Source organism: Pogona vitticeps, chromosome 10 (assembly GCF_051106095.1).
Source record: "Pogona vitticeps strain Pit_001003342236 chromosome 10, PviZW2.1, whole genome shotgun sequence".
NCBI classification, from domain to species: Eukaryota; Metazoa; Chordata; class Lepidosauria; order Squamata; family Agamidae; genus Pogona; species Pogona vitticeps.
Genome location: NC_135792.1, coordinates 19768858 through 19796137, shown reverse-complemented (window position 1 = coordinate 19796137; position 27280 = coordinate 19768858). Strand labels below are relative to the sequence as shown.

At 43.8% G+C, this 27280-nt stretch overlaps 1 protein-coding gene across 3 annotated transcripts in view; it reads right to left on the bottom strand.

The window, feature by feature from the left end:
• CDH8 (cadherin 8) overlaps positions 1 to 27280 on the bottom strand; it is a 328629-nt gene that overhangs the window by 37878 nt on the left and 263471 nt on the right. For all 3 annotated transcript variants that reach the window (XR_013538622.1, XM_072980825.2, XM_078380477.1), the window contains one exon: positions 8529 to 8646. Coding sequence is in view for 2 of the 3 variants with exons in the window: in XM_072980825.2 (XP_072836926.2) it covers positions 8529 to 8646 (118 nt within the window). In the remaining variant the exon portion in view is untranslated. The remainder of the gene's footprint in view (positions 1 to 8528; positions 8647 to 27280) is intronic.

Here is a 27280-nt window from a genome sequence, read left to right as displayed (position 1 = left end):
AGATCCCCTAAGATGGGCCAGGAATGCAGGGGTTCGAGTGTATGGTTAAAACCATGGAGGAAGGGCAGCTCTTGTTCCATCAATGCAGCATGGGCCTTTTGGCTCATCGCCCGGAGGAGGAGGCGCCTCTCTTGGTGCATTCCAGTGGTGCACCACTGACATAATGCCAGTTGAGCAAGCTGGTTTTCCACTGGACAACTTTGCTTCCTATTCCTTTAGGAATCAGTGCGGCAATGGAGGAGGCAGCCCTGGGTTTACCTCCAGAGTGCCCAAAAGGAAACTGAGAAATGGCAATCAGCTGCATACAACATGTATATCCATCTCTCTATAGTAAAGCACTGGCAGTGTGTTTTCTCTCAGCTTCTTCTTCAGATCTGCCTCAGGAAGTCTGGTTGGTCAGGCACAGCTCTACTGGGCCACAAGATATGCTGAAAGCTGGGGCTGAAACCTCATTTTTGATGGAGTAGTGACCATGTGTTGGAGCCATCTAATGCCTTTTTCATGGAGTCAGCCTACCTGGCAGTGCCTATCAGACGTGCTGCTGACACAACTAGGGATGAATGGCTTGCCATCTGTGAAAGGACTTGACTTGATTTGTTCTATCAAAGCCAACTTGGATTTAATACCGACCTGCTATCTCGCAATCTGTAGGATGTGATTTGAATTACTGGAGAGGCATGCTGTATAAGATGCTTGGGAACTTCTCAAGGTGGGCATTTCTGTGCAAAAGGTGACAAGGTGATTGGTCACATGGTGTCATCCTGCAGTGGCAGCTGGATCTAGCACAATGGCATCCCCTACAATTTGGCAGACCTCTTCCACAATGAGAGTGTGTGACTATTGGACTGGGGACAGGATGTGGAGCTAAAGGGTGTTCAGAAAGCCATGGTTGATTCAGAAAGTTATGGTTGCAGCTACATGGGTGCTCAGAAAGCCGTGGTTGATTCAGAAAGCCATGGTTGATTCATAAAGTCATGGTTGCAGCTACATGGCTGTTCAGAAAGCCATGGTTGATTCAGAAAGCCATGATTGCAGCTACAGTTGTCTGGCAGAAGCTGAGCAGTGTCCAGCTTTTGTGTTGGTTGGGGCATTGAGGTGGATCCAGGTGGTGCTGGCATAACTGGCAGGAACCTATTGCCTCTGGGTAAGGAAAAATCCCTTTAAGGGGGGCTAGGGACAGGGTGTTGGTCTGGGCTCACTCAGGGAGGCTAAAGGGCTGCCTCTGTAGCCAGGTGGCAGGAAGCCATGTAGTGGCATAAGTCTGTGTGGTCTTCCAAGGGACTGTCACTCCTGGTATTGACCTTCAGCAAACTGCTGATGGGTGGTGGTTGCATCAGGAGGCACTCAGGGCTCTTGATGCACTGGGTCCATTCCCAGTGCTGGGCCAGGAAAACAGCTGCAATTGTTTTGATAAACACTAAAGCTATGTCCTTTCCATAGCTTTAGTAAGCTGGTTGTGATTATTGTTATTGTATGTGTTTTCAGATGACCTAGACTTGCTCAGCTTTAGGCCAACAATGTGCTTGGTACATTCAATGTCCCAGTTTCAATTCCTGGCATCGTCAGTTTAAAAAAAATCTGCTTGTGACCTTGGTGAGAGCTTCTGCCGGTAAGGACAGACAAATGCAAATTTGGAGGACACATCTAGTTGCTGGTATAAATTAACTTCTGATGACACCAGATAAACATACGAGTCACTCCATGTTCTAATACAATATACAGTAATTTCATGATCGGTATGGAGAAAGATTTAAACAACATTGAGTGTGGGTAAATGTTTCAAAAACACATAGTTATTGATTGATTGATCATAGCAGGTCCCTAAAATACAAAAAAAAAACAAACTAGTTGTTTCATAACTGAATGCTCCACAGGCTATGGTCTGAATCATTTTTTTAAGGTATGTGCAGTTTGGAACAATTATTTGTGGGTCATTGTCAAGTTGTAAGGTCATATCTCAGTTGCTGTGATGGGTGTGGGATCAGGCACATGACTGAGGCACATCCTGACATCTTATCAGCTCACCACTATAAGTCACAGCAGGTTATTCAAACCTTTTTTAGCACTGATAGAACACCTCTGTTTCTTCGAACATTTTGCCTAGTATCAAACATGAAGTTCAGACACCTTCACAACATCTACATCAAATGGGCTGTTCCCATATAAAGTCTTCAAAATATCTGTCAGATTTGCCAGAACTTAGTACCAATCTTCAATCCAGTGTTCTGTGCATTGCACCTCTATAAACACAGGGATACAAAAATATATGTGCAGTGTGGTCCCACAAAGACAGAATCTTGACTCAGGGTACACTAAGAAATCTTGCTTTCATCATCACTGTGGGAAATAGCATTAACCCTTATGAGGTTAATCTCTTGTTGAAACGTTTCCACAGACTAATATGGCTACAACTCTAAAAACTATGCCCTTATCAGGAAGAATGCTCTTCTACACTTAGACACTGTAAGTTCATTTCAGTGAGAAGTGTGTTCATTGCTGAGTGAAGTGTAACTTCCTACTGCTACAGAAGAAGAGGATCTGCTGGACAGAGCCACCAGATTCCATCAAACAAGATCTGTTTTTCCAAAGGCTTTCACGGGTGGGGTCTAATGGTTGTTGTGGGTTTCTGGGCTGTGTGCAGTGATCACCGGTCCTACACACTCTACCCAGAACTCTACCCAGAACTATACTCAGCCATAAGGACCGGTGATCACTACACACAAAAGACCAGCTAACAACACCCATCAATCACAGTGACAGATCATCTCTCCTCCTTATCACAACAATACACCCACAACAAAAACACTGATCACCATAATCACCCATCTCCTGAAAAGGACAAAGGCTGATCCCACAGCTATAAATACTCAACTCCCAAACAAACTGCACCAGAGCACAGAGTTCCGACTCCAGTCCTCTGAAGATGCCGGCCACAGAGACTGGCGAAACGTTAGGAAGAACAACCTTCAGAACATGGCCAAAGAGCCCGAGAAACCCACAACCACAAGATCCGTTTTATCAAGGATAAGGCTTGCATGCTTTTATACCTGCACAGCTCTTCTGGACTATGACCAGGAGAAGAAATCATCTGAGAGAAACCTTTCAGTAACGGACCAAGAAAAAACAAAATAAGACCCATGGTAATGAGAGCTTTTAAGGAAGCAATCTAATTAGAAACATGCAGGAAATAGTTTCATTTTGCTACTGCCTTTTGGCTAACAACTCCAAAAATGCTTGTGTGTATGTTTCTTTATTGCTAAGGAAATGCTCATGGAGAACCCTATATTCATATAAAAAAACAGAATATGTTATTTGAGCATGATGCAACTTTTTTCTTTCCTCATAATTTCTTTTAACAGCTTAAACTGACCCAGTTACATCAAAATCTCTGCTCCGCATAAGACTCACAAAGCAAAGCAAAAGCAAAGTATGCTGCTTATATGCCATCTCATAGTACTGTACATAAAACAGTTGGTGAGTGGTTTACAATTTAATTATGCAGCCCATACATTGCTCCATGCCCAGCAAGCTGGCTACTTAATTTACCAACCTTGGAAGGATGGAAGGTTGAGTCTACCCCCTACTAGAGCCTGGGATCAAACTCAGGTCATAAGCAGAGTCTTGACTGCGGTGCTGCAGTTTAACCACTGTGCCACAAGACTCCTCAAGACGTCTTACCTTTTGCATGAGATAAAAAGACACCAAGTATTTCCCTACACATTTGCCTCAATTCATCTAAAACAGTCTCTCAGTTTCCCGTGGCACTGGACAAACAAGAGTAGGTTTTTTTTCCCTGTGAAGCATGCAGCAACCACAAAAGGGCAGTCTAAATGCAAACAACCTGCCGAAAGCTGTCCGTACAAGGAGGCAATCTTGATCTCAATTTCTAAAATTTTAATTTAATCAGTTTTTTTTATCAGAATGAAGAAAAACCATTCAAGCTGTGCAGAATCTCTCAAAGAAGGGAGAATGAATGAATGAATGGATGGATGGATGGATGGATGGATGGATGGATGGATGGATGGATGGATGGATGGATGGATGGATGGATGGATGGATGGATGGATGGATGGATGGATGGACGGACGGATTGATGGATGGATGGATGGATGGATGGATGGATGGATGGATGGATGGATGGATGGATGGATGGATGGATGGATGGATGGATGGATGGATGGACGGATGGATGGATGGATGGATGGATGGATGGATGGATGAATACACTAACGCATGTGAATTCATAACTTATTCACTATTTCACGGCAAGAATGAAAAAGCTCCCTCTGACTGCAACTGCATGGCCAAATACTGTGGGATTTGCTCCATTTATAAAATGGGCAAAATCAAAGTATTTTTAACTGATTGCATGATGCAAAGGCTGGTTCAAATTGGTTCAGCCCTTTTTCTTCCCAAAGCAGCTCTCCCCCCCCCCGCCACTGGGCAGCTTCTATTTTTTAAAGCCAGAATGATTCTGATGGGCTTTTTCCTGGGTGGTTAGTTGTGGTATGTTCTTGGGGCATGTCTGCATATGGCATTTCAGTTATGCAAGCAGTTGGGCATGATTTTCAAGACTAGGGGAACAGGCCTCTGAATTATTTTCCCTATTTGCCCTCTATTTTTTAAAAATTTAAAAATATTACATAGATGGGATTAGGATTAGAATAGAACAACCTATCATCTTATTGCTGGGTTCTCATTATTATTGTTTCCCACATTTATGCCCCATAAAAGAATCTGCAGAGGTGGGACCAGAGGAAGGAAGGAAGGAAGCCCCTTACTGCAGATTGATCACTGTGATTCCATAGATAATACAGGCCACGAATCAGTGTAATTGCATCTTTAGTCTCCCTTTTGTTTACTATGCAAACACAAACAGTTCAAGATTTATGCACTTACTATTATTTGATGGCACCCAGTGAGGAATAGCCCATAAATCTAATTCTCCTAACGCTTAGCCAAAACCTATGCACCTGCCATTGGAGTCCAGTAGATAAATATTCTTATTTTTTTGAGGGCCATATATATCCCATGCATTTTCTTTACAAAACAAAAAAGACCCAGCCAAAGGGCTAGTCTCCAAATGTTGTTCAGAGTCTCTCCCACAACTCTGATTTTTCTGTTCCCCTTGCAAAACAAAACGTGAAATGGCATCTCAACATCAAAGTCACAATTCGACAGGTCAGCTGCACATTAACACACATACAGTGTTCCAACAATCCATGGATATGTGCAGCCTATAAAGGCTTAAATAGAGCCAGCGATTGTACCAATCAACCTGATGAAGAGCAGTCCCTAATGTGACAAACCACATAGTCAGAAAATTACCTTTCAAGACACTGTGAGTGTTTACTGTTCCTTTTCTGCCTGACCTTCAAGTACATATGCATGCCAGGAAATGAGGGCAGGGTAAATTTTATTACTCAATGACAGTAAAAGGATTCCAAATTTGTCTTCTTCCTTCCTCAATGTGAATGAAATAACAATTCTAGACTGTGATAGGATTAAAGTGTGTCCTTTTCTTTCTAAACAGCCGGACTAAAGTAAGATGTCCTTCAAACTTTGCTGACCTAACAACTTCCTTGACATTTTTAGAGTGTACCAAATGATAGTAATTTCCTTTTGCTAACACTGACTTGTAACAAGTTTCTATAGGGAGATTCAGTGAACCTTTTAATGTGAGCCTTTTTACCTCCCAAATCTCCATTTGAATATGATATTCCCAATTGATTTTGCAACGGAAACAGTCAATTGTTTCATTCCTAAAATTACTAAATGTTATACCAAATCAGGCAGAATTGTCACAATTCCCACTTCATTTCATCTGTGTCCTTTTCCTTTACTCTCATATTATCAATGCACAGGGTTTAATTTTAGGCTTTAAAGGAGCTGTCTTTGGTAACTTGTTCTTGAGTAATCCCATAACTCAATGCCTACTCTCCTTCCTGATCCAATTTGTGTCCCCTTTAGAGTAGCCACACATCCTTTTTAGGGAATTTCAGACACCAATGAGGAAGTTTTCAGAAAACAAACTTCTTTTTGACAACAGTCCTTTATTTGAAAGGTTGATCAGTCCAAATCTGATTTGAAGATAAAGATGAAATTGCCTTCCTCAGTATACTGTTAGCAAATATTTCCCCCCAATCTGAAGCATATTTGTGTGCATTATCCCAGGTATATGCACTTATGTGCCCACATCTGTGCCCACATTTGTTTGTGTGTATATATTTGAATTGTGAATCAAATTGCAAAATTCTGGGAAGTGCAGCTTTCAAAATGCAAGTGTTGCTTATGTTTGAGATGTCTTAATTTGGCAAGTCTGAGCACAAAGCTGAATATGATGAATGTTTGCTGTATCCTTATTCCTCGATGCTCTCATTGCTCATTTACTCAGAGAGTAGATAAACAGGCAGCAAAAGAAAGGTGGTCAGAATGTCTGGTTATTATTTTTGTTATTTTACAGTCCCCAAAAAGAATGGTGGTTTACTTCCAGTTAGAGATCTAAGAGGAATCAAGAGTTATATAACAAAACAAAAAAAGTTTGGGGCAGTAATTTTGCTATCAGTCATATCTTCGTTGAAGAAGGGAGACTGATTCACAATAGACTTAAAGGATGCAAACTTTCCTAGTTCTATAAGATCAGACCATTGTTGTTTCCTCAGTTTTGCTGTAGGCCACAAAATTTACCAATTCAAGATGCTTCCTTTTGGTCTATCAGTAGATCCAGGAGTTCTCACAAAGTGGCAAAGAAGACTTGTTTTGAAAAACTCTATATATTTGTCACCAAGGACCTAAGAAAGGTCAACAGGTATCTTCTCATCATTTATCTAAGTGAGTTACTAATACTACAACACTGGATTATGAAACTGGAAAAATAGATGTTTACTGGTCATTTTCCCTGTAAAAATAATACCAATTTGAACAGGCTTTTAATTTTTTTTTTAAATTGTGACTGTTACTGTAATTTTAAGTAATTACCATTCCTGTGCAACCTTGCATCGTTCCTGCACATAATTTCATAGAAAGTGTATAGAGCTGCACCAAAACAGGAGAAAACGGGGGGAGGGGGGGGAAATTGACTGGAAATAAGCAGACCAAGGTATCATTGCTGTGGGGAGACAGGAACTCTCATTTATAGAGGGGAATGTCTCATTGAGAAGTCTCAGTATGAGAAGACTTAGAAATTGCTGAGAATGAGAAATGTTACAAGCATGAGATTTTTTCGAGTATTCTTCACATTCCTATCTCAGAAAAAATCATAACGCTAATCCTGCCTCTACACTGATAAAATACAACACAGAAACCATTATTTTGCAAGTGCATCAAAAGTGTGTGTGTGTATGCATGTGTGTGTGTGCGTGCGCGCACACGTGTGCATGATTTTTGATTTTTTTCCTAAGCTATATGCAAACACTCTTCTGTTAGCAGATAATTGGGAGATGACATGCGGTTTCATTACATTTACCTAGAGCGGAAAGTTATCCATAAGTTCCCATGGAGATCTAGAAGACTTTTATGTCTACTTGGAATTATATTGGCAATTTGACCAAAATCTCCAACTTCTGTACTCAACTGGACCTACTGCCATTCCAGAGTATTGTGCAGGATACAAATGATGGCCATCAGAAAAAGAAATTATGAGGAATATTCAGATTAAATCTCACAAAATTGTTCAATTTCTTTTGTACCAAAACAATTTTGTGAGATTTAATCTGAATATTCCTCACAATTTCTTTTGTGAAAAGAAATTACAGACATCTGTGAAATCCAGAAAATTCCACCTTAACTTGTGGATGCATATGCATTAGTGACACATATATATGTATATATTCTCTCTGTGTGTGCACATGCACATGCATGCATGCATGTGATCTGTGCTGTCTAGTTGGTTCTTACACATGGTGATCTTAGTCGGATTTTCAAGATATATGACATATGATACTTGAGTCCTAGTCCTTACACTTACCTTAACTTAACCACTGTGCTACACTGCCTCTTATTTGTATACATATGTGAATGCGAATAGAAAAAAAGTGAAGATCGAAAGTAGAACACCTTATGCGTGCTCCAGTTCACATTTCTAGATATAATTCTAGTTAAATCATGTTTCAAGAAGGATGGAATACAAAGGAAATGAATCTATTGAGCGATAAAGCAACAGAACAGTTAAATCTGTTTATCCCTAGTTAAACATGAAGTCAACGTTTCTTTGTCAACAAGAAATCAATATCATATTTCACCGTAGATATCACAGGCACTTCAAAATTAGAAATTAGATTTCTATGAGAAGATAAATCTCTCCTAGACATTATAAATGTCTTGGTGAAATAATTACTATAGCTTAATTTGTCTGACCTGACTTGTCATACATTGCACCAAAGCTATATACCTTGAAACGATATAATTGTACAGCTGTAACATTTTAAGTCCAATTCTTATCATTGTAGAAAAAGGTACACTAGCGTTACGAACAGAGTAAAGCAATAAAAGGAGATAAAAGCCGATATTCAATATTCTAACATATTTACCTTGGTTTTTCTCAATTGTAAAATTGGGATTGTTGACCATTTCAGGTGGAAGGCTGTAAACAAAATAATGTCCATTTTTAGGATCATCTTTGTCAATAACTCGCACGGTGTGAATGACCTAAAAAAGGAAAGAAGGAATAAAGGGTTACCTAAAGCTGAAACAAAAGTTCTTTTACCCGTCTAAGTGTAAAAAGGTGAACAACCAACTAACATAGTGTAAAAACTCTTCACGAAGTTCAAATCCTACTAGTTCCTGAGCCCTCTAGAACATTCCTTTTCATCATCCTCATGACTCTTTATTACGGTCACAGACCAGCAAGATGAGCAAGCCCGCCGCTAAGTCCTCGGACTTTGAGCGGGTGGGCGGGGTTTGCCACCCACCCCGGAAAGACTCGGGACATCGCGAGAGCGGGCTCGGCCGAACGGGGAGAGCCGGCTTTATTAAGGGGCTCTCCCCCCGCATCGGCCTCTTTCCTTCCGGGCAGCGTAGAGGTCGCTTCGTTGGGCTGAGACGAGGCAGGCAGAGGAGCCTGAGGGCTGGGCTGCATCGGCAGCTAGGAGCTACGGTGGGAGAAGGGAGCCGGGGGTTGGGGCTTGCCTAGCCCACGCCGTGTTCGGTGGGCTGGGCGGTTTTAGCGGAACGGCGGGAGCGGCGACGGGGAATCTGGGGTCCCGCGCGCCGGCACGCCCGCTTGCCTTGTTCCTCCCTCCTCCCTTCGCGGTCCTTTTCGCCCTCCGCTCGGCTGCGTGCGGCCCGGGATGAGCGGGCCGTTGCGCGGGCGAGCGAAGCGCCGCCCGCGGCCGCAGCCCCGGCCTCGAATTTTTGAGTGCTGGAGGGGCGCGGACCGGCGGCGAGCTAGGGCGGGTGGTCGGTTGGGGTGTGTGAGGGGGATTGTGGGGGCTGGGCCCCGGCGCGAGGGGCGAAAGAGTGTGCTCCGGCTCCCGTGGCCCCCCACCCGTCCCCGCCCGCCATCGCGCGGTCGGTACCTCTCTCTCCCCCTCCGCCTTCTGCTCCTTCCTTCTGTGGCCGGCCCGGCTTAGTGGCTTGGGCGAGAGGAGAGCCGGCCGGCCACGTGCGGCGGCCATTTTGTATATGGCCGCCATTTTGTGTGCTATTGGGGGAGGATCAGAGGAGGCTCCTGATTAAATAAATAAATAAATAAAAAAAAAAAAAAAAAAGAAGGGGGACGAAGAAGAGACTGGTTGATACACTAAGAGGGGAGATGAAATAAAGAACGATGTGCTCGCATACGGCCAAAAATAAAAAAAAAAAAAAAAAAAAAAAGGATTATAAGGCTAAGGCATGGACACGGTTTATGATTCATAGGCAGTTGGGGTAACAAGTCAGGTGGAGAGCAGGGATTGATTAAATTAAAAAAAAAAAAAAAAAACACCTTAATAAACCCTACTATTAAGAATAATATGACTAAGGATTATGAATAATAATTTAATTATAAAATAATAATAATAATAATGATAATAATAATAATTAAAAAAAAAAAAAAAAAAGAAAAGAAGAAGGGGAATAATAATTGATAAAACAGATGATGCAAGAATACATATATGTATGTTTATATATATATGTATGTGTGTATATGTATGTATGTATATATATATATATATATATAAAAAAAAAAAAATTATAAAAAAGGAAAAAGAGGGAGAGAGTGAGATTGGGTGCGGTTTAAAGCTATTATAATGAACGCAGCGGGCATGGGTGCTGGATTGGCACATGCCTGGGCATAGGCAGGGTAAGAGCTCCCGGAGTGGCGTCCCGGCAAGTAGGTGTCGTTGGTGGGCGGCAAGGGGATGCATGGGCATAACAATAATTATTCTGATGTTGCTTTATTTTAGGTCAGCTGGTTGCAGCGGTTGCAAGGACGCATCGGGTGTAAGGTTGTATTTTTCTGTGGTGTTATTGGTCAGGGTAATCTTGGACGGATTGGGACAGCGGAGGTAGGCCGGCTGCATTGCCAGTGGATGTTCTGCGGTGTGAGCGCGCCTTTGTTAGATTGGTAGCGTTAGGAGGCAGGTCGGGAGGTAATCCCGGGTACAAGGCAAGGCGCTAATTGGGCTAAGGAATAGACCCTAAGGGGCGGACCGGCGGGTTTGGAAATGGCGCCTCGTAAAGGACGTGGTACATCAAAGGGCAAGCAGCCCGCTAAACGACAAACCGTACCGCAGCTATCTCCACAGTCGTCTTCAGACGAGGATTCGTGGCCGATATGGCAGGAATTGCAAGAAAAAATGTCTGCAATGGAGGCTCAGAGGTTGGCTGCGCAGCAGGCGTCGCAAAAGGGAGAGCAGCCACGTAGATCAGTTAGGGAGTCAAGGGGGCTCAAGAAATCCAGGTTGAAGGCGATAGCACAAGATCTGATGGCTCGCTTTACCGCTTTTGAGTCTGCACAGGTACTGGATAATCAGCAGGATGCACACAAGTCACCAGTCCGTTCCAGATCACGGGGCAGTGACAAGGAGACAACGAATATTCCTAGAAACAGCAGCGCTTCAGCGGCAAGGCAAGAAGCCCGAGAGGAGCTAGAAGAAGGGGAGATTGTGGCGGACTCCCCAATGGAGCCTTGTGTGGCGTCAACTTCGGACGGTGAGTGTATTATTGCACCACAGCTGCAGTCTCCTGGGTCGGGCTGGCCTTGGGCGGGCGGAGCCATTGGCACACCACCGGGTAGCACATCACAGACACCGCTAGATAGAGGGTGCCATAACGTGCCTTGGCCCTATATGGGAACACAGTGGGGTTCATGGGGGGCACCATGGGGAGCCACACCGCCTCCACATCAGCCAGTTAGTTCTGAGGTTGCTGGGGGCTGGCATCCGTCAGTACCTAGCACGGGTTACAATTCGGTGCCGGCGGCAGCTTTGCCGTACGCCGATTATGCGACGCCCGTGGGAGATCATCTGACGGCGGCCACGAAAGAGAAAATTTGGCGTGGCGAATTCGTGGACTTCTTTGACCTGCTTAATAGGGACTGTGAGAAAAAGGATTGGGACAAGGAGGACGAAAGGGAAAAGGAAAAACGTAGGAGGAAAAAGCCCGATAGGAATTGGACGAACTGGCTGCCAGGATTTGTAATTTATGCGGGGGTATTGATAAAAATGCAGCCCTGGAGAGCGCCATCGCTTTTCCAATATCTTGACACGATGATTAGGGCCTCCACTGATTTTGAAGGGTTGGCATGGCTGAGATATGATGAGGCGTTCCGCATGCGGAGCGCCATTCAGCCCAACCTGAGGTGGGACGAGCCGCATCCACGTTTGTGGCTACAGCACATGACGCCAGCCAAATCAAACATGGGGGATAGGTTTGATAGTGGACATTTGAATAGAAGGACACGGCAGGCGCAGTTTGCCCGCCCTTGGGCGGGTCAGGCGGTTCAACCCCGCTTGTTATGCTTTCAATACAATGCCAGGGGATCGTGCGCTAGGAAACCCTGCAGATTCAGGCATGAGTGCCTCACATGTGGCGGCCAACACCCAAGTATCAGTTGCTTTAAAGCGAAGCTGGACAGAGGAGCAGGTGGTGTTAGGAAGCAAGGAAGCGGGGGCGCTCCTGGAAAGGGGGCCCAGCCCAATTAAGGTGGAGATTTTGGAGGCTTGGCTACAGCGGTATCCTAGGCATGAGGAGGCTTTTTATTTGCTGGAAGGATTTAGAAACGGCTTTCGGATACCGGCAGTAGGAGAGCGTAAGAGTTATTTTGCGCAGAATCTACGATCTATTAAAGGAATGGAGAGTATTGTTAGGAGGAAAATAGGTAAGGAAGTCCTCGAGGGGCGAGTGGTAGGCCCCTTCAAGGAACCGCCCATTGGGAACCTTAGGGTTTCCCCATTGGGCATTGTTCCGAAAAAGGCACATGGTGAGTTTCGTTTAATTCACCATCTCTCTTTTCCGGAAGGGGAGTCGGTTAATGACGCTATACCGCCGGAATTGTGCACGGTTAGATATACGTCATTTGACGAAGCGGTTAATATGGTTAAAAAATGCGGAGTTGGTGCCGAGCTGGCGAAATGTGATGTAAAATCGGCCTTCCGGATTTTGCCAGTTCACCCGGAGGATTTTTGTTTGTTGGGATTTCAATTTGAGGAATTATATTATGTAGACAGAGCGTTACCCATGGGTTGTTCCGTGTCATGCGCGGCTTTCGAGAAGTTTAGTACGTTTTTAGAGTGGAAAGTTAGGCAAGTGTCGCGATGTACGTCGACGGCCCATTATCTAGACGATTTTCTTTTTGCGGGGAACGGAATTCAGGTAAGTGCAGGTTTCTATTAGAAACATTCAAGGAATTAGCCCGCGAGGTGTCGTTGCCTTTAGCGGAAGAGAAGACTGAGGGGCCAACTACGGTCCTGACTTTTTTAGGCATAGAGATAGATACAGAGCAGCAAACGTCGAGGCTCCCAGAGGAAAAGTTGAGAACTTTGAGAGCCAAAATTGAGGCGTTGCTGGGGAAGTCAAAGGCGACACTTAAGGAGTTGCAGGAGATAGTCGGGCACCTCAATTTTGCTTGTAGAGTAGTGGCCCCTGGTCGTGCCTTTGTGCGGCGGCTTTGCGCGGCCATGACGGGTCTTAAACGCCCGTTACACAGGGCACGGATAACTCAAGGTATGAAAGAGGACCTCAGAGTTTGGATGCAGTTCCTGTCAGGTTTTAATGGGGTTTCTTTTTGGAGGTCCGAGAGGAGTGTCCAGGTAGAGTTTCAGGTACACTCAGATGCTTCGGGTGCTAACGGTTTTGGCATTTACCATCGAGGAAAGTGGTGTGCAGGCTCTTGGCCGGAGGCCTGGCAGAAAGAGGGCATTACGAGAGATCTCACTTTTTTAGAGTTTTTTCCAATAGTCGGGGCTTTGTGGTTATGGTCTAAAGAGTGGGCTAACTCGGTGGTGCGTTTCTGGTGTGACAACGAGGCGGTGGTGTATATCATCAATTGCCTCACTTCACATTCAGAGCGCGTCATGAGGCTAGTCAGGGCATTTACATTAAGGGCGCTTCAGTACAACATATTAGTAACTGCTAGGCACATCCCGGGGCTGGACAACAGCATTGCCGATGCTTTATCACGTCGGCAGATGGACCGTTTCCGGCAATTGGCGCCGGAGGCCATGGAGTTGCCGGAGATCCTGCCTCAGGAGGTTTGGCAAATTGGCGTCACGACGCATCCGAAGCGATAGGTTTGGCATTGGCTGAGAGGACATGGAAGGGTTACGCGGCTGTGAGTAGAGAATTTGCAGAGTTTAGACAAATGGTAAACTTGGAGCAGGTTTGGCCCCTGCCCGTCGAACACTTACAGCAATTTATGGTGCATTTGCATAGAAGAGGGCTGATGCCTGGAACCATTCAGGGAAAATTGTCCGCACTGGCCTTTTATTCGAGAGTTCAAGGTTATAGGGATCATTCAAAGGATTATAGGATCAGGAAGATGCTTGAGGGTTGGACAAGGAAGAGAGGGAAGGTGCAGGATTCTAGGTCACCCATTTCTCCGGGGCTGTTGCAGCAGTTGAGTGAACAGTGGGTGAGTTTGTGCAGAAGTGAATACGAGAGGGCTTTGTTTAGGGTGGCATCGTTACTGGCATTTTTTGGGGCGCTTCGAGTTAGCGAGTTAGTGGCAACAGGTAAGGAGGATAAGTCAAAGGTAGCCTTGCAGCTAAGGGATGTCTTTTTAGGAGAGGATAGCATGGAGGTGTTTATCAGGCGTTCAAAAACCGACCAAGTGGGTAAAGGAAGGCGTCTGGTTTTGAGGCGATGCAGCGTGGAAAATCTTTGCCCGGTAAGAGCAGCAAAGGCGTACATGGAACAGCGTGGACGGAAGGAAGGATACTTCCTCATGCACGCAGATAATTCGCCTTTAACGAAGTATCAATTCTGGAGAATGACGGATTTGGCACTACAAAAGCTGGGAGTGCAGGGATTACGCTTTGGCACGCATTCCTTTCGGATTGGGGCGGCCTCTACGGCTGCGGCCTTGGGTTACAGCCCTGAGGAGATTAAGCGCTTGGGCCGATGGTCGTCAAATAGTTACCGTAATTACGTTAGGAACTTGTCTAACGAATAGGTAGGGTGTGTTTGTATTTTACAGGTGTTACAGTTCGTGGCCGGCGGATGGACGTTTGGATCATCGGTCATAGTTACATTTATTGGGCAGAGCGTTATGCTGCCGCCTCCCCATGGGGGAGAGATTTAGGTTTGAGCGCTTGGGCGCGAGTTACTTGGAGAGGAATACGCGGAATGCAGTGGATACAGTTCAACAGGATGACGGCCTTCAGCACTTCACCGCCTGATGTAGTGGTGGTGCATCTAGGCGGCAATGATTTAGCCAGAGTTGCCGGTAAGGCATTGATATTAGATATTCTGCGGGACTTGAGGTGGCTGAAGAGCAAGTATCCGGCACTGCGGATTTTGTGGTCTAATATCACTCCTCGGTTGGCCTGGCAAGGCTCAGGGAGGACTGATGCGATAAATAAGGCCCGGCGGGGCGTGAATAAGGAGGTGCGTAGAGGTGTCTGCGGCGGCGGCCTCGGAGCAGTGATACAGCATCAGCGTATCCAGACGTCACGTTTGGAATTATTCCGCAGTGACGGGGTACACCTATCCGATGTTGGATTGGAGTTGTTCTTGGAGGATATAAAAGGGGGCCTGCTTCGGGAGCTCCATGGGCTCTGTGGCGGGCATGCGACATAGCTGAGCTAGTGCGCATGCTGTGGCGGGTAGTGCGGAAAGAACCGGTATTTCGGTGTGTCCCAATGGATAAATCAAGTAAGCTAACAGCGCATCTGACCTTCCGGCATTGCGGATCGTGCGATCACTGTGCCTGTGGGGGGAGGATGCGCTGGGCCACTCACAGACCAATAGGCATCAGTTAAAGATGTCTTGAGGTCTGGGGTGTTTATTAGCGGCTAGACAGGATCCGACGGTTTGCGACCGAAGGAGCTTGGCGGCCGGGGACTCGCCCTTTGATCATCTTGGGGTATGATTATACCCCAGTATAACGGTTTTCCGCACTACAGCAGGCCCCCATATATCTAGTTAGCCGAAAGGCTGGTTATTTGAGTTATCAAGTTGAATAAAAGTGTGGCCCGCATTAACCCAAACCAATGTCTCGTGTCTTTATTCCGGGGTTGGGGTGGCAAGAGCAAGCCCGCCGCTAAGTCCTCGGACTTTGAGCGGGTGGGCGGGGTTTGCCACCCACCCCGGAAAGACTCGGGACATCGCGAGAGCGGGCTCGGCCGAACGGGGAGAGCCGGCTTTATTAAGGGGCTCTCCCCCCGCATCGGCCTCTTTCCTTCCGGGCACCCACCCGCCCGCCCTTTGATCTAGTGTGATTTGTGGTCGCCTATTTTGGGGCCGGATAGGAATTTTTGACCTTCATCCTGATTGGCCCTGGATGGGGGGATTTTTCGCCTATCCCACACTGGATCTGGGGGTTGTTGGCTATACTTGGGAGGTACTATCGGTCACACTGGCGGGTAGTGCGGAAAGAACCGGTATTTCGGTGTGTCCCAATGGATAAATCAAGTAAGCTAACAGCGCATCTGACCTTCCGGCATTGCGGATCGTGCGATCACTGTGCCTGTGGGGGGAGGATGCGCTGGGCCACTCACAGACCAATAGGCATCAGTTAAAGATGTCTTGAGGTCTGGGGTGTTTATTAGCGGCTAGACAGGATCCGACGGTTTGCGACCGAAGGAGCTTGGCGGCCGGGGACTCGCCCTTTGATCATCTTGGGGTATGATTATACCCCAGTATAACGGTTTTCCGCACTACAGCAGGCCCCCATATATCTAGTTAGCCGAAAGGCTGGTTATTTGAGTTATCAAGTTGAATAAAAGTGTGGCCCGCATTAACCCAAACCAATGTCTCGTGTCTTTATTCCGGGGTTGGGGTGGCAATATAAGAAAACAGAACATATAGAAAAAAAACCTCTTATATGTAGTATATGAATCCGTCTTTCAAGGTGATTGCAACATTGTCTCATTGCAACAGTCCTTTTCAAAGGACAAGCATGTGACTGAAGGAAGGGCAGGGATGCTGGGGCGAGGAGACAGATCTAGCGGAAGTACACAATTAGACCCCGAGCAAGCTAGCAACCAAATATACAGAATCATATTTTAGACAACTCCTCAGTACAGGGGAGCTTTCTTTCTAGCAAGGGCCCCTAAGTAAAAATTAAAAAGACTCATAAATAAAACACAAAGTGGTCATGCACATCTCACACACACACACACACACACACACACACACACACACACACACACACACACACACACACACACACACACACACACACACACACATAGAGAGAGAGTAGTATAATAATCAGGGATGGGTACTCAAGTCATGGGACTTGTCGAGTTGAACATAAAATCACACTAAGTTGGTCATTGTGGGTTTTTCGGGCTCTTTGGCCATATTCTGAAGGTTGTTCTTCCTAAAGTTTCGCCAGTCTCTGTGGCCGGCATCTTCAGAGGACAGCACTTCAGAGTACTCTCCTCTGAAGATGCCGGCCACAGAGACTGGTAAAACGTTAGGAAGAACAATCTTCAGAACACGGAGAAAGAGCATGAAAAATCCACAGCAACCATTAGATCCTGGCCGTGAAAGCCTTCGTGAATACATCACACTAAGTTGTTAGTTTTTTTTTTTAAAAAAAAAGAATCTGACAAGTCGAGCCTCAGAATCCACCCACTTTTCTTCTGAGGAGGAGGAAAGCTTGCTTTTAATAGGGACTCGGGCTTGGGGCATGGGACTCCAGACTTCGTACGAGAGACCCAAAGACTTGCCAACATCCCTGATAATAATACTTTGTAGGGGGCACTGCTATGGAAAGTCCTAAGTTTTAAGCTTGCGGTGGCTTATGGATTTGGCATGCCCTAATTAGGTTGTGTTGTGGGACTGGGTTGCTACCTTTTCTGTTTACTGCTGATTTTTTTTCTCTATATGGTCAAGGTATGCTGTTTTTGCTTGCTTCTCCTTCAGTCTAGCCATCGCTGTAGCTGTATCATCCTTTTGGGTTTCAATGCTTCAGTAACAGCCCAAGTTAACTCATGTTGCCATTGAGGTACTTCTCACTAACTGCATCAAAAAAAGCAAGGCAAAGTGTGCTGCTTATATACCGCCCCATAGCGCTTCAAGCACTCTCTGGGCGGTTTACAATTTAATTATGCAGGCTACACATTGCCCCCCCCTCCAGCAAGCTGGGTACTCATTTTACCGACCTCGGAAGGATAGAAGGCTGAGTCAACCTTGAGCCGGCTACCTGGGATTGAACCCCAGGTCGTGAGCACAGTTTTGGCTGCACTGAATGCTACCTGCTCAGAAATTCCACATAAGCCTAAGTGGTGCATGGGTAGCTGTTGTTAGCTCTACATCTTATTAGCTGTATCTCCTTTGACAGGTGCTAAATTAGCATAACACACTAGGTAGATTGTCTTCTCACCAATTATTTTCCCTGTGAACTGTTCTTCTCTTGTGTGCATTCTTGTCTTTATGTACAAATAGGCTGACCCTATTGTATTTTGTGGCTTTTTTGGACCCACTCTTTATTTATTTATTTATTCATTGAATTGATGGCTAGATAGATGGCTAGAAAGATAATTAAAGAGACGGAGGAAGAGATATTACAGCTATATCTCTATGTGACACTTTTTAATACATGTTGCTTTGTTACTCTTTGGGGTGCACTTTTAATTTGTGTTTGAATTACGAGGGAAAAGAAGAAACCATTGCATCTGTTGTGGAAACCTCTTAGCATCTGTACTAAGGTGGCATTTAATTTGACTAAAACAGGAGAGAACTAAACCCTATTCATGTTGCATTATTTAAGCACGGGTGCAAATGGAGTAAGTATCACACTAACCCCACTTTTCTCATGGAATGAATGATAGTGTCAGGGGGTGAGCCACCCCTTAACTGTGGACCCTGGCAAATCACTTTCAACTTCTGCAGAGAAACTCAATACAAAGAGGTAGCTTAACTATTTAGGCTGCTATTTGCCCCTGCAGGGATCATCATTATGCAAGAGAGCTAGTCTGATGCAGTGGATAGAGTGTTGATCTAGAATTTAGGGGACCTGAGTTCCAATCCCTGCTCAGCCATTAAGACTCACAGGAGGGAGGGGCTGCAATGGTAAACCACTCATTGAATTTTTCACATGTTTCAGTAACCTTATTAGAATTGCCATAAGTAGGAAATGACTTGATGTCACACAACAGTGATAGCTGTCATGTGGAGAACCTCCGCCCATAGAATTTCTCCTCTCCAGACCATTGTTCAACACATTAAGAAGTGATGATGGAGGTCATAGGACTAGCACACTCTTCTTTCTTAAACCAAATTACATATGCCTGAACAAGTTGATAGTGGATGGGGCTTGTGAATTTCATTAGGGAGGAATCCCCTCCCCTATATCTTCCCCTATAATTTAAACTCTGTTCTAGCACTGTTTCAATACGTTCAGGCTTCTGTACACACCAGTGAGTCAGTCAGCCATCCTCAGATCTAAGCAGCATGTGACCTATTTTGCCTGAAGACAAGTTCTGACTAGGAAATCTATGTGCCTAGGGAATAACAGGTTGTATGAAGGAGCATTCCGGAAAATATTCAGGTTCTGGTTCTCCTTCCTTCTCCTCTCAAGCCTATCAAATATCTTTGGTTATTCAGACACTATTTGCCCTTAGGCTGACTACTATTATCACCACTACTGCTCCCTGTCATCCATGCTTATATCCAACTATATGCAAGTTATTAGGTAGCAATTCTACAATTATTTCTGTCTTCTTAAACCAAATGTACTGTTGTGTCACGTCTACTCCAAATGGACATGAACATATGTGTTACAGCAAGATGAAGAATCTGCTGTCTCCTTTTTTTTAACCACTTCTCTGTTACCATTGTGGAACTAGGAATAAAAAGCCATCTGTCCGAGGCAGGCGTTTTGCAATATCTTGTACCCAAACCTTCTCCCACCACAGCTTCACTGGTGTTGCCTTTGCTTCCCTACACCAAGCAAGCTTAGTGCACTCTAGAGTAAGCAGGAAAGTGAGGCACTGGTGGGCATTCAAGAATGGGACAAGTGGACCTTAGCTGTGGTAGATGACTCCTCGCCATACTGTAATTGCAAGAGAGCAAGCAAGGACCTTGCATCTGGGAATGCTTCTGTTCAATCTCCTCACAACATCCCTTCTTGAACCCATCATCATTCTTGATCATTGACTTATCAGCCATGCGTTCTATTAATACCCCTTGCAAGCCAGTAAAGTTGATTGACATGGAATGCAATGAAGTTTTTTTAAGTCATAAAGGCTTGAGAAATTCACTGCATTCTGTAGTAATCAACTAAACTGCACAATTGCCTATGAAGAAACTCATTTCTCTCTCCAAATCTCAATACAATATCCATCCATTTTGATCAGAGGACACTGCTTTGTACTGAAAGAGAAAAAAATTCAAATATCACTTCTTTTCTCTCATTGTTGGAGGAAAGGCAGGATACTAATCTGATGACTGGATTATGACCAGATAACTCCAGTTTCAAGCCTTCACTTGACCATGAAATTCCCTGAATGACCTTAAAATAGGTCTAACATCTTAACCAATCTGATTGGCTTAGAATGAGATGAAAATGGGAAAGAAGAGAGCTACACACACTCCCTCATTGAAGGAACTTAGGGGGAGAAGGAATAGAACAGCAACCACATAATTTCATCCCACTTTCTCCACCAACTGCATCATGTCATTTCATCTTCCTTTCAGATTAAAAGCAAGATGAGATTATCCAGATTCGTAGACCTTAGACTGTAAAGCAGTACATGCAAATTTGTGGCACCCTGGATCTACTATGGGCTACACGAGCCCTCTGAAAATATAACCGGGAGTCCATTATGGTTTTGGAAAGCGCTGTTTCAGGGGTCATGGAGGAAACTGTGACTTGTTTTAAGGAATAACCACTGCTCTTCTCCAAACGGACAGGATCAACCATTTATTCATGGTTGGATAAGGAGCTAAGGAGCAACAAATCTTTTGTTTAATTATTTATGGCAAGGGGAGAGGTCAGTTGTATGTACAACAGGTGGAGGGGTTACATAGAGCCCACAGGCCTTGTTATGTGCTTGTCTTTTTCTGGACAACTGGGGTAGATCTCCCCGTTAACCTTCCACTGAGCTGTGCCCTCATCTCCATGTTTATTTTTTGCTTTTATTAAATCATTTCCTGTACCACCCTTCCACACTTTGTGGGGTGGGGGGAGAGAAAGATGCAGGATATTGAAACAAATAGGAAAAAATTGGGTTCCCATAGCAACCTTCATCTCACCCCTGTGTACATACAATCAGTGCATCCAAGCAGATTTTTTAAACCATCTACACATATTGAATATCATGCAAACAACAACAGCAAAGGTTTGTGTTTTGTGGGCTCTGAACAAGTTCAAGCAATTGTACTACCCTAGTCTTCTTACTGTGCTCACAGTTAAATCCCACCGAGCACCACCCCCAGTGCTGAGTGATCACTTAATGAATGACCATTATTATAGTAATTCCTCGGCACTTTCTGGCTCAGAGATTACAGCATAAGAAAATGAAAGGGAGAGGGGCATTCATGATTGACCTGCCATTATAATGTTTCCCAGAATTTATTGCCTTTGCAAGATGCAGTGCTGTGAATTGCCTGAAAGATCTACATAAAGGGGGTAAAAAGTGCCGGGGAAAAATGTTGTTTGAAGAAACAATAATGATATACTTGTTCTTTCAGACGGTTGTATGTTGCCCTTGATCTTTTCAAAGGTGGAAAATAAAGCACCTAGATTAGAGCAAACGGTAGCAATTGGTATTCAGGAATTGGCTATGGCAGCAGCAAACACAAAGAAGCAAAGGAGGAAAGAAGGGAAAGAGAAGGAGAGAGAAAAAGAGAGAAAGAGAAACGTGCCAAGGACTATAGAGGGCCACAAACCATTATTCCACAGTTCAATGCAGTTCAGTGGTTTGGCCACACAGTTGTTCCATGGTGGCCCAGCTTCCTAAGCCCTGCCTCCTCTAGCAGGTGCCCACTCAGAGGAAGCAGTGTGGCTTCCCACCTCTGCCTCCTCTGTTTGCTGCCTCTGAGTGGATGCTCACTGGAGGAGACGCGGCTGGGAAGAGCTGCACTTCGTGCTCAACTCTAGATGGCACCTTTAGTTCTAATTTCAACCAGATGTGTACGGATTGGTAGTGGAGCTTTTTGGGATGGCAGCATCCAGAATTCGCAAGGTTCCCTGACCAGCACTCAAAAAGCCATAATCACAAAAGGAATTAACTATCCCATAACTACCTCTAATGATGTCTATGTTAGGTCCCAGCTGACCTTTCTTCAGTCATTCAAGAACGGTGGAAGAAAATAATGATCTCACCATAGATTAGAAGTAGGAGAGCTTTGGGTGATATGAGGGTAGGGAGAGCACTATCTGAACAGCTCTTGCATTACTTAATTTTATGAATTGGTCAAGGGTTTTTTGCTTGAGGGTCCTTTTTAAAGTCTAACTTTTGGTATTCCTCTAGGGACAACATTATCTTTTAAAGTTAAGTCACGTAGGTACTCATTCCCAAATCACTAATATTCTTCTTCCAAGCCTTCCTGCATATATTGGATTTGGATTGGATGGTGATAAAACTATCCACCTTTCATCTGGAGCAAAGGTGGGCAACTTATACACTCCCAGATATCCTTAGTCTCCATCTCCTATCAGCAGGGCCTCAGCAAGCATAGCTAAAGAGAGAAATGATGGAAATACAGCCTAGCACTTAATAACCACATGCTCCCCATCTCTGCTTTGCTAGAGTATAATTGGGAACAATTTAACTTCATGACAAATGTTTCTTCAAAAGTCAGCTGGACTTGTCACTTGCAGTTTCAGTGCGAGAGAAGGACAAAATGTGTTGTTTTATATTTCTCAAAAAATGCCAGAGAATAAGGCTAGTGCCTTTCCCCACAGCAAACTCAAAGAACAGCCTGATTCATGAAAGAGATGCAGGCAACCCAGTCAACGCTACAAAATTTGGCAGTTTATCCAAGAAGACAATATTTATTACATTTTCCAATATTTCATATTTTTTTCAGAAATGAACAGTTGAAAATGTGGAGATCTCTCTGAAACCCCCACCAATATGGCAATAGTGGGCTTTCTCTCTTGTTGCTCCCAGACTTTGGAACTCCCTCCCACTGGAGGCAAGGCAGGCCCTATCTTTGCTGTCCTGTAAAGACCTTTATCTTCAGGCAGGCTTTTCTTTACTGACCCACTTTCAGAGTGGGGATTTTAAATGGCTACCGTACCATGTTGAATGTGTTTTTGGTGTTGTTTTGTTTACCATGTTGTAGTGTGGTATTTGACCCTTTCTATTATTGGTATACTTACTGTTTCTAGCTTTAAATATTGTATTTTAATTCTATAAGCCACACTGGGTTCTTTTATGGAGAAAGGTGGGGTAAAACTATTTTTAATAAATAAATAATAATAATAATCTTGCAATTTTAAGTGGTGAGTGACAAGAATGAAAGAAACTATAACAAAAGAGGTCTCTGAGGCCCCATGAGCCCACCAAATCTATAGTCAATTGAAACAAAATTCAGAATGAACTCAAAATCTCTGTTTGTGAGAAATGGGGGAGGAAAGCTTGAAAAGGCACTGGGAATGCAAGTAATTTTGAGATTCAAATTTAAAAGATAGATTTTAAAAGGCAGAGGATTGTCAAAACTCTTCCTAGATTTTGGGGAATAATGTAGCCAATCTTAGGAGGTTGGGTTGCATAGGGCTGTGCGCAGATTAGAAGTAATTCCTTTACTGAGATCACTCTCTCTTAACTAACCCATACACTGAAATTATTAAGAAGTCTTCTACAATCAACTGGTTGAAATCAAAAAGTTGAGCTAAGGAGGAAAAGAAAAGGCAAAGATTCCCCTTGACAATTAAGTACAGTCATGTCCAACTCTAGGGTCCGGTGCTCATCCCCGTTTGTTTGTCCGTGGCTGACATGACTAGACACGGAATGTCGTTCCCTTCCCACCAAAGTGGTATCTATTCATCTACTTGCATTTTGCATGCTTTGGAAGAGCTAAGATGGCAGGAGCTGGGATAAGCAAGGAGAGCTCACCCCGTCATGCGGATTCAAACCGCCGACCTTCCGATCGACAAGCCCAGTGGCTCAATGGTTTAACCTGAAGTGCCACCTGTGTCCCCAAGAAGAAGAAGAAAAAGGAAGTGATAATTCTTTAAAATTCTTTAAAATTATTTGAAGTGATAATTCTTTAGAAGATTTAACAACAACAACTTCTCCCTCATGGCATTGGTAAAGCCACTCCTTAGCAGCTTTCAAAGAGCTTTCCTTCTTAATTTTTATTTTATTTTTATCTTCTCTTTCTCTCCCCCCCCCCCAATACTTGGTTGAGCTACCTTACTAAAATCTAAATCCCTCTCCACAGACATTTTTTTTTGTTTTTTTTCTGGGGTTAAAAGAATGTTGAGGGACTGGATCTACAAACTGGATAATGACCAGGACTTAGCCTTAATAGACGCTTCAAATTTATCTCACTGGTACCATCTACCGAAAACAAACCACTCAAGGGCGCAATCCTTACATACACTTACTTTTGCCTTTCAGAGAACTGCATTCACAGAACTTCGTTTTCAAACCATGTCAACCGCTGTCTTAGACGGCAGGTACATGAATGTCCTTAAGCATCTAAGGCTGTGTATTTGTAGAGCAGGTGAGATAGAGGATGTTGTTCACTATTTACTGAACTGTCAGCTCTATCAAAACCCTAGAGAAAAATTCCTGGGTAACATTTTGGCTGCTCTACAGGAGGAAAGCCCTCAGATAAAGGTGGTCAGGTTACTTTTGGACTGTGACCCTTATGTTAAATACAGAACAGCCCTGTTTGCAAAAGTGGCCAGAAATTTCCTGAAACCCATTGTGATCAATTGTGCAGGGGACTCCCAGATATGAAGGGTTTCTTATTATTTTATATGTCTGTGAATTTATCACAATTTTACTTGATCATATTTATATTTTAAACCATTGTGATGGCTTTTAGCCAATCCAATCAACTTGAACTTGGAACCTTGGTTGAGCTTTTAAAAGATAGTGCTAGTTTCTGCTCTGCCCAATGTTTTAAATTGGACATGTCTCTTAAATATGGTGCTAATTGCTGCTTAATAGCGCAGAACGGTCAAATGATGGCAGCTAATGGTTAAAAAAATAGTTAGCATTTGTTCTTTGTTTTTGAGTGAGCCATCCATTAGAGCTTGAGTAAAATGCCACTCCCAGCTGCACAAGGAAGAGGAAAGGGTTTGTGTTGGCTTTCTATGTGACAGAAGAGTTTACAGTTCTGGGATATGGAATGGGAGAGACAGAGTTAGAGGCAGCGAGCATATGAATGAGTCTAATTTCTCTTAAAGACTTCTCTTTCGTGTTATGAACCAAGTTCTACTAGGTGCCATATGTCCCATTTTATCACTTCTTTTGTAGGGCTGCCACAAGACAATCCTCCTTTCAAAGCTGTTTTTTTCTGGAAAAACTATCCAATTTAAGAGTGGTTCAAAAAATTTTTTTTAAAAAAAGAAAAGAAAATGGAAGACCAGGAGCATTGAATTTGTCAGCATCTGGGTAGTACACATATAACCACACATGTCCCCTTCTCACGGTGTTCCCCACTATGGTGAAATATTGGGTTCAATCCAATTGTTAGAGTAGAGCAGAACCACTGAAGAAACTGGATTTGTGTTCAAAATTTGTTTCACACGATTAAAATTCTGATTGAATTTTGTTTCAACTGACTGCAGATTTGGTGGGATCATCAGGCTTCAGACACCTACCCACCTCCAACCTCTTCTGTTGCAGTTTGCTTCATTCTTATTATCAGTTAAAAGTCAATAGTAATACAGTGGTGCCTCGCAAGACGAATGCCTCGCACAATGAAAAACTCGCAAGACGAAAGCATCTTGCGAGTTTTTTGTGACTTGCAAGATGAAAAAAAATTTCATCTTGCGAGGCGGGGTTTCCCATAGGAATGTACTGAAATGTAATTAATGCGTTCCTATGGGCTAAAAGTCAGAAACAAAAAAAAAGTCAGAACAAAGTCATTTACAGTAGCAGGTACTGTAGACTGAGCCCCGCTCCTCACAGTGCGCCGAACAGCTGAGAGGCGGCAGCCATTTTGTGGTCATCTCTGCTCCCGCCCCCCGCTCCTTTCTCTCAGCTGTTCGGTGCTCGGTCTCAGAGACTTCCCAGGGCTTGCCCAGCACAGAAAAAGGCAGGGGCAAAGGGTGGGAAATTCAAAAATGGTGCTTTCTCCCTGCTGGGCATGTATATATCCCATTGATTCAATACATATACTGCAGCTGGGATGAATATCTGCATGTACACCACTGATTTTATACTTAAAGCAAATAAATCATTGTATGCAATTATTCCCCAAATCCATGTCCAGTTTTCGATTTTGCACATCCTAGGTCTTGCTGCCTAGAAATTGTTCCCCTCCGCTTCCGCTCCACCTCGCAACTAAAATATGGTTGGAGAACCAGGGAAGATGTTACGTTGCACTGCAACAATCAATTTCAGCACCAAATGCAGAGGAACGCACCACAATTTGCATCTGAATAAATATGGACCTATAGGTTTCATTAGATGCAAGATGCTTTATGGGCCAATTAGGTTGAACTGTGGGGAAAAGTAGAAAGAATAAATGTGTGAATGTCAAAAGTCTGAATGAATGATTAAACAAAAATAAGGAAAATTATATTGGAACAAACGGTCCAGTTATACTAACTCAATTTAAAATGGCTAAGTGAATCAACAGTAACCATAACATATGTTGTCCTGCGCTGTCAAGTTGGAACTGACTGATAATGACCCTAATAGGGTTTTCAAGGTAATTGAGATTTTTAAGGAGTGGTTTTATCAGTTCCCCCAGTGAATGTCCATGTGAGCGAGGATTTGAACCCTGGTCTCCAGAGTCCTAGTCACTTTATCCACCACACCACTAGGAACCTTAAAAATAATTAAATCTAAATAGATTTATTGTAATTTTTTTTTTTTGCAGCTAAGAGATTTTACATAAACATTCTCCTGACCCAACTCCAAATTAATTCAGATCCAGTCTTTCAGTTCAGTCCATACGAGTTGGGTGGGGCTAATTTGCACTCTCCCCAAACTCTGATGACTTTCAGTGACTTTGTTTTCAGACCAGTGATTTGTAAAAGCAGTAAGTTATATGAGATTTATTTTTCTGGTGTAGTTGTGTAGAAGCACCGGAGGAAGGGGGTGGAGAAAAAAAAGAATCCCTTATAAATATGCACAAGTGTGTTAGGAATGACAAACACAAAGCGGCATGCATTTTCAGCAGATCTGAGTTTTGTATCCTGCTGTTATGGATTGAGAATAAAAGAAAGACGGCTTCATCTGGGCAACGTTATACATCAACAGTTTTTAATGCACTGTGTCACGTCACCAGCAGCCGTAGTTGCCACTCTCAATTATATCACGGCCCAAAATAGAACACGTGAAGAAATGAACTGCATTAGATGGTTCACTCAGTATATTTACAGACTGCAAATAAGGTTTTCTAAGAGGTTGAGATATAATCAGCTCCCTGGAGGTGATTCAGACTCAATTTAACTTAGCTGGAAGTTAACCTGCACATGTGCAAATGGATTCAGATAATGTTAGGCTATGGCATTCTTTCTTCATTTCCAATGATAATGACTAAATTTAGAAGGAGT